Here is a 12,689-nt window from a genome sequence, read left to right on the forward strand (position 1 = left end):
TGTTTGAATAACTATGCTGCTTCATTAGTCAAATGATGCACATGCAGTGTTTGGCATGATTCAACTTGAAGGCCATTGATACTAAGCTTCATGATTAAATGAAGAAAGTATCAAATCAATGCCCGCCCATTTGGGCTGAACCACACACTTCCTCCAAAATTTATACTAGAAATTTTAGTAGCATAGCCATAGATAAATATAGATCAATATCTTGATGACAGGCTTATAAGAACACGTCCACCAGACAATCAAGATCATATACTTGGAACCTTGTCTTTCAGGGAATAGACTTTGACACATGACTAGGTCTTGTAGGACTTTGTGCACCATGATCAGGGACCTACTTGTCACGTACTCGAAAGACTAACTGCACAGCCGAGAGCTCTAACAAGCTTTATGAGAATAATTTCATCCATGTGAACAATGGTACCACACACCAAGGTTGGCTATTAGGTACACAATTGGTAAATACCCCAGCAAGTCAGGAACAGACTTATCCTACATACAGGGACACAGATTAATTTAGCAGATGTGGCACAGAAGAGCACAGACTCAATCCCCGATTGAGTCTGATGTGTCATGGCTACTGTTATAAGAGCCAGCTGCTTGTGAGGATGTAGTTCATGTACAAAATGAAAGGGGTGTCATCTAGCTGGTAGAGGTCAGAAACAATGTGGCAGATACATCAGCACTTGCACTTAACTTACAATACCTACCAGACACCACCCTCCTCCTGTCACTCTTTTGCGTTTGTTCTATTTGTGAAAAATGTTAGCACTGGCCACTTGGGTCGCCGGCACCTCTTTATTGCCGGTTTCTCCAACCCAATGTTCTAGTTTTCAGAATTTGGAGCTTTTGGATGGTTAAAGCCCAATCAGTTTCATTTGACTATTAAATGGTGGGAAGGTAAAATTTCAAACTCAAAGGGGGAATTTGTTTATATTGACAGACCATACACGTAGTCAGATGATGCAGCTCACTGCAATTCTCAATAAATGTCAACCTTGCGTTTCATGTCCATCTTGAAAACAATGAGACAATCTAAATTTCAGTTCATGATTATTTGTTTATTTTACTGTCTGAGAATAAACAGTTAACATAAATGCTTACGTCATCATTCAGACCACAACCTTCTAACAGTGAATATCAATGTTGAACCCTACACTTTTGGAATATGGCATCCTTAGTAGTAAAGTTGTACCATTTAAAGTTTAGTATTGGCATTTGAGAAACATGAGCAAAGTTATTTTCTTGCTTCATTTATTGAGTACGACTAGTCAACTTTAAATCAAATTTCATCCACTTATTGAGTCATTTTTTCATATGAACATTTTTACTTTGTCCCATTACATCTTCCATTTTTTGAATGTTTTTTTTTTATAGTTATTGGCAAGCGAAAGGAAAAAAATATATAGGCTAAACTTGTGATATTTTGGTAGTCGCAATTTTCAATTCAACAAAGCTTGGGAGCCATTGCAAATTTTGTAGAAAATGCACAGATGTACATTTTCGTAGTGATTTTGAAAAATGTGCAAATGTTCACAGCTAAATGTATTCAATACGTTCCCAATTACAAAGTATTGTGAACAAGCTTTGGTGTTTTATGTTTGAAAGTACAGTTATGACATCACAGATACTTATTCAGTTACCTTTAAACATGTCGAAATAAAAACATTTCTGTAATGTTTCAAAGAAAAAATGATGACAACTGTCACAGTATCCAATTTTCAATAAGAAATATACATTGTTTAGGATATTATAAATAATATATTTGTCTATATGGTTGCATTTTAGAACACAAGGTTATATCTTTGAACAAAATATGTCAAGTCATGTTTGAGAAATGGTGAAGACAAAATCATCCTGGCTGCTAGTCATCCATTTATAATTAAATCACAAAGCCAGGTACCAGACTGGGAACACTTGACATATTAATGGCTGCTAGTCAGAGGTCATAGAACTTAAATCAATGTACATACTATGTCTTGTCTTTGAACAAAGTTGATAAAGATGTGTCAGAAAAATTACTCCAGAAATATAGACATGGCCGCCAGTCAGTCCTTTTGTATCAACTCTTTCAAAAAAGTGACATGCCTCAGTAATGTACCATTTGTGATATTCATAATAAGTTTTAATTTAACAGACTCTTGCATGCCTCGGAATTTCTTCAAATACTAATTTTGGGTGTTCTGGGGACTAAAACGGCTGCCATTTAGTTTGTTCTAATAAAACCAAAACACATTTGACGTGCACACATGTATGTATACCATTAGGTCCTATCTGTTCTATTTTGAACCAATAGTATTCCATCATATGTGATGTTCATTCGAATTTCAAATAAATATAGACTAAAACATGCCTAATGCCAATCCAAGTTTGATTGAAATAAGATGTCATTTTCATATGTTGATTTGTGGAGTTTTGGGGGTCAAAACTGGCTGCCAGTCAAATGTTAACAAAATTAATAACTGACGTGCACATGTTTTCCATTATGACTTGCCTTTATACCAACGTTAAATAAACTTCAGAAAATTATGTCAGAACATGAAAGAAACCAACAAGTTCTTGACAGGACTTTTCTATTAGGCAAAAAATAAATATAGCACTTTACTCTGGAAAAACAATTCACAACTAAAATAGAAATGTCATCCCTAAAACCTCAGCTCCTCGTTTCTTCCTAAATACGTTTTTTATTTTCTTGAAGCAAACATTTACAGAATCACAATTTTTTTGGTCTATATTTTGAAATTGCTTCTGAATTGCTTGGTCATTTCTTGCTGTAAGAGAGACTCCATCACCCAAACTTTCTGTCAAATGTGCTCGTTTATGTCTAGTACAGTCACTCTCCTTGGGGTGACAATTCCCACATCGGTCACATTTGTGTGGTTTTTCCCCTGTGTGTTCAGTGGTGTGCTGTTCCAGTAAATATCTGGTGGAAAAACCCTTTCCACACAGTTTGCAATATATTGTTTTTTCAAAAGTATGTTTCTTCTTTACATGACGATTCAGTTCGGATGAAGTTGCATAATACACACTGCAAGTTTCACAGTGAAACTGTTTTTCACCGGTGTGTGACTGCATATGCCTGACTAAACTGGATTTAAGAGAAAATCTCCTACTGCACATGGTGCATTGAAAAGATTTTTCTCCAGTGTGGGAAAGAATGTGCATATTTAAGTGCACTTTCAGCAGGAACAACTTTCCACATTTGTCACATTGATGCTGCTTATTCTTGGTGTGCGTTTCTATGTGCTGAGCAAGACAGCTGGCAGATGAAAATACTTTCCCACACTTTTCACACTGCAAAGGTTTTTCACCGGTGTGTATTCTCCTATGAGCAACAAGATTCCCTTTACGGGTAAATAGTTTTCCACATATCTCGCATTGGCCATGTTTTTTCCCACTATGTGTAATTAGGTGTAACGCTAGAGATTTGCTACGTGCAAAAGATTTCCCACATTGTTGGCACTGGAATGGTGTCTTACCAGAGTGAAGTGACAAATTGTGCTCTTTCAATATTGTCTTGGTTCTGTACCATTTTTTGCATAGTTTGCACTCAAATGGCCTCTCATCAGTGTGTGTCCTCATGTGTACTTTCATATGTCCCTTTACTGGAAAACCCATCCCACATGTTTCACACTGGAATGGCATAACTTGTGTATGCTCGACCATGTGCTTCTGGAGACTGTAGTTCCACTTGAATCCTTTTCCACACTCTTCACATTTATGTACAAATTCTCCCTTGTGATTCCTCTCATGATGAATGGCATAGTATTTGGACTTGAACTTAAATCCACAGATTGAACAACTAAATGGTTTGTAATTAGTGTGAGTCAGTGAATGTTCATTTAATTGACATTTCTTACTAAATCTCTTCCCACACTCAGAACATTGGAGTGGCTTAACATGTGACAAAGAATGATCTTTCAACTTACTCTTGAGCTGAAAACACTTCCCACAGACTTCACACTGGTGTGGCCGCATTTGTTCTTTTGTTGTATTTGTATGATGTTTCTTGATATGGTTATACAATGTATGTTTGGATGTGTACTTGTTTTCACACTGATCACATTTATATGGTCGCTCACCAGTGTGTATTCTCATGTGATTTTCAAGTTGCATGGGGGTATGAAATCTCTTTTTGCATACTCTACATTCACAAGGCCTTGCTTCTTTAGGGATGTGTGTGAGTTGGTGGCTTTTTAATACATGGCGATACTCAAACATTTTCCCACAGGTGTCACATTTATGAGTCCTTTCTTGCTTCTTATTGCACGTTTGCATATGCTTCCTAGAGTGACTCAGTAATTCTGCTCGACTTCTGCATCTCTGTTCACATACTTTGCATTGGTATGGCATCAAGCTTCGATCATGGACCATAAGATGGAATTTCAATATACTTGAACTACTGAACTTTTTTCCACAGCTTTCGCACTCATGGCGTAATTTTGCTTCTAGATAACTCGGATCCTCATGCTTTTTTATATGTAGACGCAAATATTTTTTTGTTGCATACCTTTTATCACAATGTTTACATTGATATGGTTTCTCACCTGTATATGTTCTGTTAGTTGCAGATGAATATGTGGATATTTCATTTACTTCTTTTACAACTGTTTTTTCTACTTCATTATTCATTATATTCTCAGCTTTCAAGTCAAATTTTGACCTGGGCAAGTTCGCTAAGTTGGTAGCAGCACCACTTCTCTGATGGCTTTCATTTAATATTGCACTCGATTTATCTGGCATCTCTTGCTGACAGCTATAATTCCTTTCCATGATGAATGCCAGTGTAATGCAAGTTCATAAAGATTCTTCTACAATGTAAGATACAAATGGAAATCAATGAAACCTTAGAAACAACTCATGTGTGCTAAGATAATTTAAAGCATGTAGGTACAAATAAGAAAATACTGTATTTAATATACTACTAGAGACATAACTGAAAGCTGTGACTAGTTGGTTCCCAGTGTTATAGTACATGTATAAATAAATATATGATGAATTGTTATTTTGTATATAACACATTGTATCTGCAATTACAGTATTGAGATGATAAAGTTATGCTTAAGTAACGTGACCATATGTGGTCATCTGATACATTTGTGGTATCTCACGGAATAACACATACCACCTAATACATGCCTCTATCTATAGCATTGATTAAGATATAACAGTAATTCTTATTAATGAGGTAACATAATCGTATGTAGTCATCAATACATTTGTCACATCTCTCATCCAAGGCTTTCATTATAGCACTTGTTGCATATCTATCTTAAGCAGTGCTCGAGATAAAACACATGCATAATAATGAGATCACATGACCTTATATGGGCATGTGATAATTAGTCATTTCTCATGTGCAGCATGGATTGCATATACAATCGTTCTCTAAATATTAAAATTATGCATATTAATAAGCTCACATGACCAACTGTTAACAAACGTACTGGTTGCAATGTCCAATTTGCAACAGTGCTTGGGTTCAACCCCCAAGAAATATGTTATGGAGTATCTAAGTTGTGGTTATATACACAAAATTCAACTCTAAGCTAAACATGCGTGTGGTTTATCCAAAAACACTGATGTATCATAAGCTCCATTGACATCTGATGTGTATGAAAAGTTGAAATTTGTGCCTATTATTATGCAGATTAGGTAATTAGTATGTACGGATTTCAATCCAAAACCAATCTGGTCTGAAAATTGTCCAAGAGCATCTATCTACCATGAAAACTAAACTAATTGTTATGCAAACTAAGTAATCAATACCAGGGTTTTTTCTAGAAAAAATGAACAAGGGGGATCAACCTGGAAACCGTTTTAATGGTGTATCTATCACCATTGAAATATTTTTGGAGTAATTTTATTGTATTTGGTGTCAAGACACATTGTCAGCTGGTGTTGCTGGGAAGTTTTCACAGAGAAAAATATATTTGAGAAAGATTTCATGTTGTACGGTAGCACAGAAGTGTGTGGCTCAAGTAATGTATTTATGACTTGAAAGCTCAATAGGCAATTCGGTAAGAATGGGCCAGCCGAGAGTATCAGGACACTGCGGCCTGTTCCTCGGTTTAAAAAAACCTGAATACAACTTCAGTCTGTACCAGTCAGATTTGTGCATTGTACTAGGGCATCCATGTACCAAGTTCATTGTAATCTGTTGGCAATGAGTAGTTCTTAGATATATATCCATGGGAAAAACTGAAAATTGGCTAATCATTATCCAAATTAGGTAATTAATATGCATGGTTTCAACCCAAACTCCATCAGATGTGTACATTGTCCAAGGGCATCTATATACCAAGTTTTATTGGAATCTGTTGATTGGTTCTTAGATAACCATGAAAAAGCTGAAACATTGGCTGATTATTATGCAAATTTGTTAAAGGGCGATAGTTGTCGCACCACAGACGTGCGAGATATATGGGTCTCATATAAACAAAGATGGAGACTTTGACTGCTGCGCGGATCAACAAGTACAAACTGAGACGTTACCAAGCTTTATTAAGGTATTTTTAGGTGGTTGGAAGGTATCGAAGAAGTCACCGATGGAAATTAGCGCAAGATGCGCCCAGGTCAAACCTCATACTTGTGATTTCCATTAGAAGAGCGCATTAGGTTGTGGGAAAATCAATGTTTATCAACACAAATGTCGCACATGCGCAGCGCGACGACTGCCGCCCTTTAAGTAATATGTATGGATTTCAACAGAAACTAATCAAGTCTGCGAGTTGTCACCAAGTTGTACCAAGTTTCATTGAAATCCTACAAACTGTTCTTGAGATAATGGTGAGACGTACATTGTGTTTACACACACATACATGCATACGAAAACACAGACAGGCTAATTGTAACAAAATAAAAAGTTGATTATTTGATAAGGAGAGAAGATAAGAAAATATTTTGTCAGTTTTAAAGCACAAGAAATGTGGTTTTAGCTAACTAGTTAAGTTAACGAATTTGTAATTTCACTAATTCAAATTAAATTTAATTCAAAATAATGTATAAATTAAAATTCTTGTAATTAAAAACTCTCATCAAGTATGATTATTTTTTCCACCCCCAACCTACAAAGTTTGTAATGGTATACCCATAAATGACTTGCAACAGAATACAACATTAATATAAATAAACTTGAATCTACACTAACATACTAATCTCAGATGAAAGAGCTACAGAATGCAATTTACAGTTTTGTATATGGTGTTCCATTCTCTAGAAATTTCAACTATGAAGTTCACCATCTTGATTCTCCAGCAAAGGATTTTGGGTAAAGTACAACATATCTGCTGTTGTGAAAAATAGACTTTCATCAATTCTAAAATAGTACAAATGTATTTCAAGTTGGTTGGAATTTAGTTTAGTTTAGAATATGGTTACATACAGGTGCCACTCATAGAATGGTCTTCCTAGCAAAAGAGCTTTAAAAATTTATTTTCACATTTTTCTACCAAATGCTCAATTCTACTAGCTTATGCATGTTATAGATAATTTTATCACCACAAAATTGGGATGAAGGAGTGTCTTTATATTTTCAATAGTCAATATAACAATTTTCATTTATTTTACCTTATTTGCAAAATTTCTATTATAATAATGAATTCATGTTCTTTATCTTTTGCAACAGATGTTGTGATGTTATATTTCATCCAAATTTCCTTGCTTGAAAATCAAATAGTGTACAGCATATACTTATACCAATTAAACAGTTGAACATTTATAGCAGGAAAAGTGATATAAAAATCTGTAAACTGCATTCCCCCGCATTTGGAGCTATTTTAATGATTTTGATCATTATTTGTTTCGAGGAACTCAAGGAAAAGAGCTAATTACTTAAAGGGCGGCGGTCGTCGCGCCGCTTCCAGTTCGATATAACGAATTTACAGCAAGTCTCAGAAGTATTGGGGCAGCCAATTTGCAAACTCGCTAGCGAATTGGCTAACTGCTTAGGTTTTGACTAAACGGTTGGCTTTCGAATCTAACTGACGCTGTCTTGCGGTCACGCCCACTTAAGACGAATCTATGTAACAGTAGGGGACGATCCTCATACTTTATGAGCTAATCAGCGACGGTCTTTACAGTTGAATGGTGATTTCGCTTTGAAATATACCAGGGAAAGTCTTCTATGCTCTTCGTGTCCACACAAAAACGACGAATGAGGTTGATTTTTTTCAGCGGTTGGCTTACCCCAACGGATCGTTTGAGTGTGAAAGTTTGTTATTTTCTCCCTGATTTGTAGGAAACTGTTTCTCAACTTATCTATTTGGTTTCAAGCAGTGTTCAAGAAGGTTAACCTCATATAATAAATATCGGTAGATTAATCGCATTTATAATATTATCACGCCAGCTGACTGTGGCAATTTTTGGGCTCAAATCATTCAGGGGAATCCAGACATGTACCAGCCTGAGGATGCGTAAAAACATTCTATGTCCCCTAATGCAATATAGACTCACCAAGATGGACGCGAACACAAACCGGCGCCAGCGAGATTCGAAAGCCAACTGTTTAATCAAAACCCAAGCAGTTAGCCAATTCGCTAGCGAGTTTGCAAATTGGCTGCCCCAATACTTCTGAGACTTGCTGTAAAAATAAAAATTTGGTTTACTAGTACATGGAATTCGAACAAACACTCCGCGAAGACAACCAGAGAAATGTGTGATATCCCTTTTGCCTAAACTAAAATTTCATAGTAGTTTAGTAGAGGGCATGGACTTAAATCCCACGATTTGGATGATCAATTGTGTACTTATTCACGATGCTGTGGTGTCGCTGGCACTATCCGGTACAATCCATTAAAAATCAGAGACAAGCAGAGTCTTTTCATACCACGGGTTATTCAAATACAACTATAACAACCTTACCTACCACTCCGACCAGACTGACTCCGACGGTACCTTGTATCTAGCCCTGCGTACATGGATGTGTAGGGGTGATATTTACATTGGGCTTCGAATATTAGCGCCTCCACATTCACAGACCTGTACACAGAGCTACCTTGTATCCTAATCACGTGTAAGTCCACGTTTACTGTGCGCCACACGTATCAAGACTCTATGACGCAAGAAAATAATTGTAATATATACAACCATAGATTCATAATCACAGTTAATTTGTCTGTTGAAAGTGTTATAATAAATTTATGTCATAGAATAATTTAAGGAGCTTATTTTTATATTATTCGTTCACCAATTTATGCAATAAGGTAAAAGCCAGATTTATAAGTGAATCGGATACTGTGAATGTTCACTTCACTTTCAAGGATTAAGCTCCAATCGTGCGTTTGGCTGGTTCAGTCAATTTCCGAGTATGCATTATGGCGCAATTTCAATATTTTTTATGTGCAAGAGTCTGCTTGAGTTTATAAATATTGAAATCTCAATTAAAATTCACGATTTGTTACTTGTGTTCAGAAGATAAAGAAGAATCTGAATACATTCGGTACATTGCACATGATTTTTATTAGCAGAACCAAAGAAAACTATTTGAAGAAAAAACGTTTAACGAATTTTACTAATAATATTTTATTGTTTAGTATCCGCCATGAATGCCATTTACCTCCATTGTATCCCCAATACATATCCTGGGTTACGGAATGCAGCCTGACAAGTTCAGTGATAGTTAGTGCGCCCTCGCCGACGAATTCGAAGAGATTTCAATGCCTACCCGACCCAACACTGGATAAACCGATGGAAATCTAAAATAAACATTATTAATTAATTGAAAAAGTGAATGACAAATTGTGCAATTGACATTTGGCGGATAAAAATCCAAACTGCAAACGTTTGACATGGCGACAAAAATCTTCTTTAGAACAATGCTATCTTCTTATCTTGACTATTGGATTTTGTGAAGTCAGTAGATATCAAACCGTAAATTTGTCCAGATCACTCGGTATTACTCGGTACTAGGAGTGAATCGTAGGGCAGAACATGGTACGTTTCACAGGAAATTCGACAACTTCCCGTCAGATACTGTGTCCCAAGTCTAACAAATCAAATCAAGGACTGGGAATGTGAAATGTCTGGCACACAGACCTGATGATTTTTTTGGGGAGTATCTCAAATATAAATTAAGACGATTTACGGTGACGTATTCAAACTCAAAAGTACAAGGAAAAACAAAACACTTCATGAACTGGAAACTACGATTGAAGGCTTAAAAAATAATCTTGAAACTAAAAAGGATTAATATTAGGAGACAAAACAAACCTAGAATGATGAAGCAAGGGGTACGATCGATATGTAATCATTACGAGTTGTGACAACTTTGTTCTGCCTTTAGACAGATAAAATAAAAATAAAACAACAGTGAAACACATCATTACAAATTCCATTCAAACATTTAAGCGAACAGTCCAGATAGTTTCTGAAATGCTCAACCATTTTTGTAATCGGGACACCCCCTATCTGGGTGAGGACATTTGTTATAACGCTAACATTACTACTATCAAAATCCCGTGTAATGATGGCTTGTCAGCTGAATGTTATCTTTTGGAACATTATCAGTTGGCATTTACTCAATACTTTCAGAGGCGGCGGCACGAAATTGTGCATGAGTGGCGAGATCTGAAATCTAGACCCTCTTTAACGCTATTTTCTGCATTTTGAGGGGCAAATTTTGCTGACACGACACAGGTTGATTTGGGGGTGACGCCCCAAACATTTTTTTCGGCTGCTCTCTGCCCCCTCCCGGCGCCGCCGCCACTGAGTTTAAATTACATTTCTTGAAAATTACAGATTCATTGTTTTAATAAGATAGATTTTAAAACAATTGCAAAACGTACCTATTTCATCCTGCCAACTATTATATATTCAGAAAAATGTACGTTCGTTAGGGACATATTTATATATGACGATGATGTGATGTAGCTAACTAGATACCACAACTTGAAAGGTGTGTTAATATCACTGGACATCAAACAGCATTTCAGGCCCGTAGTTGGGGGGGGGGGTTCGGGGGGTTCGGTCGAACCCCCTAAATTTTGGAAGTGAATAGATTTGTGATCGTAGATTAGAACATAATAAAACAAACAGTATTTTTTTAAATAATTATCATTGTTTAAATCACTTGACTCAGTGAGGTAACTATCAGACTCGGTCGAAATTGCAAAGTAATGAGCATTTAGGTGGAAACGAGCTTTAAATATCAATCGTGAAGTTACGCCGTCTCAGCTCAACAGCAGCCAATCAAAACAGGTTGTTATAAATGGGCAAGCTTTTATTCGGTGATTCCGCGATGGTGTAATGAAGATCGCGTTCAAGCAGCTGATGTTAAATATTAAAGCAACATTGAAACAATAATGTAATGGTAGTCACTCTCTGAAGGATGTGGTGGTCCTGAATGGGTCCAGGCCCGTAGCCAGCACTTTTGAATAGGGGGTTCAAAAACAACAATAAATGATATATTTGATGTGAAACGTGTGAATTTTATAATATTCAAAAAGTGCGTTTGAGCTCTGTTACATACATTTTTATATTCTCGGTTTGAAATTCAATTGGTTTACTTTGTGTTACGTTGGTAAGTTATTCCACATAACATTTTTGAACTATTTTACCATTTTAGAGAAGGGGTCCTAGGCCATTCCCCACCCACAGACAAACACACCACACCCTTGATCCATTACGGCAAAATGTTGTACACAAAAAAGACAAGACTGTACGTATCTTAGCATTATTGTCTAAGAATGCTATTCATGAGCTTTTTCGCTCTTCACAGATGTTAACGCACATATAAAGTGACACAATTTCATGTCGAAATCTGTCTACAATTATTCATTTTAGTATTAGTCAATTATGTAATTTTATTTCTGTATAAGGCCTCACCACAACGTACTAAATGTAATTGGTAGAAATGTGCATATCACGTTTTAAAAACAATACAACATCCATGTAAACATATGGTACTAAGTTAAGCTGGATTCATATTTATCTCGTCGCTTGAAAACTTTTAAAAGATACAGAGCTAGTTGATATATGGTGTCGCAGTTTATGTAGCGACGAAGTAAGCCCAGACTGTCAGTATAGCATAATTGCATAAAATTATTGACAAAAGATCAGCCCTTAGATCATTATAAAATGAACATATACATGCTAAATTCAAACGTATCACTGCAAAAACTACAAATTTATTGATCTAAATGTATTTTTGTGTGTCTGCTTAATTCAACATTATGTTCATGGCCAAAACAGCGAAAACTCGTCAGTTTATATTTTAGTCTATAATTGCTTGCCAATAAATCTCCCAGGTTATAATACTACATTGATTTTTCCGAAAGTACACAGCCTGGATGATTGTGAAATTGAGGCATGCCATTCTTGCTGACAACATTTTTTTTATTTTTTAAGTAAATATCCCTAAGAAATTTGCAGTATCTGCAACTTGTTTTCCAAACCAGGCAATGCCGAAACCATATTTGAACAGGGGATTTTTACGTGGGTTTCCCAAGTAAGTCTGCCAGTCTTGTCTAATCGTTTAAGCATGATATAACATGTTTTTGGGTTCCAGCTATTTTTTATTTAATTCACAAATATAAGATATAAGATACAACGCTTGAAATAACCACAGCATAATGGCAGCCTTCCACATTCGTCCAACATCGCTACATTTTTTGTACAACTATTAATGCTAAGTAGATACCTGCAAAATGTTGTCTGTACCCTCTCGATTTCCGAATTTTGGCACC

The 12,689-nt window shown here is 36.1% G+C and overlaps 1 protein-coding gene and 1 long non-coding RNA gene across 3 annotated transcripts in view; both read right to left on the reverse strand.

The window, feature by feature from the left end:
• The window catches only part of LOC102802515 (uncharacterized), a 494,330-nt gene extending 485,261 nt beyond the window's left edge, over positions 1-9,069 (reverse strand). The window contains exons 1-2 of one of the 2 annotated variants that reach the window (XR_014930440.1): positions 8,873-9,069; positions 4,554-4,817 (exon numbers count right to left, since the gene is read on the reverse strand). This is a non-coding gene — a long non-coding RNA (uncharacterized LOC102802515). Of the gene's footprint in view, positions 1-4,553; positions 4,818-8,868 lie in introns of both variants that reach the window. The other variant, XR_014930439.1, reaches the window with a different exon arrangement.
• Positions 2,563-4,477, reverse strand: LOC146739153 (uncharacterized). Its single transcript, XM_085503818.1, has one exon. It carries the CDS (start codon positions 4,378-4,380, stop codon positions 2,632-2,634), a length of 1,749 nt encoding a protein of 582 aa, XP_085359944.1. The 5' UTR covers positions 4,381-4,477; the 3' UTR covers positions 2,563-2,631.
• Positions 9,070-12,689: the final 3,620 nt, after the last annotated feature.

The sequence above is a fragment of the Saccoglossus kowalevskii genome, chromosome 9 (assembly GCF_978046115.1).
Source record: "Saccoglossus kowalevskii chromosome 9, keSacKowa6.1, whole genome shotgun sequence".
Taxonomy (NCBI): Eukaryota; Metazoa; Hemichordata; class Enteropneusta; family Harrimaniidae; genus Saccoglossus; species Saccoglossus kowalevskii.

What these genes read in the sequence shown, in the direction of transcription:
- LOC146739153 (XM_085503818.1), bottom strand. Translation starts at nt 4,380, where the DNA reads ATGGTCCATGATCGAAGCTTGATGCCATACCAATGCAAAGTATGTGAA.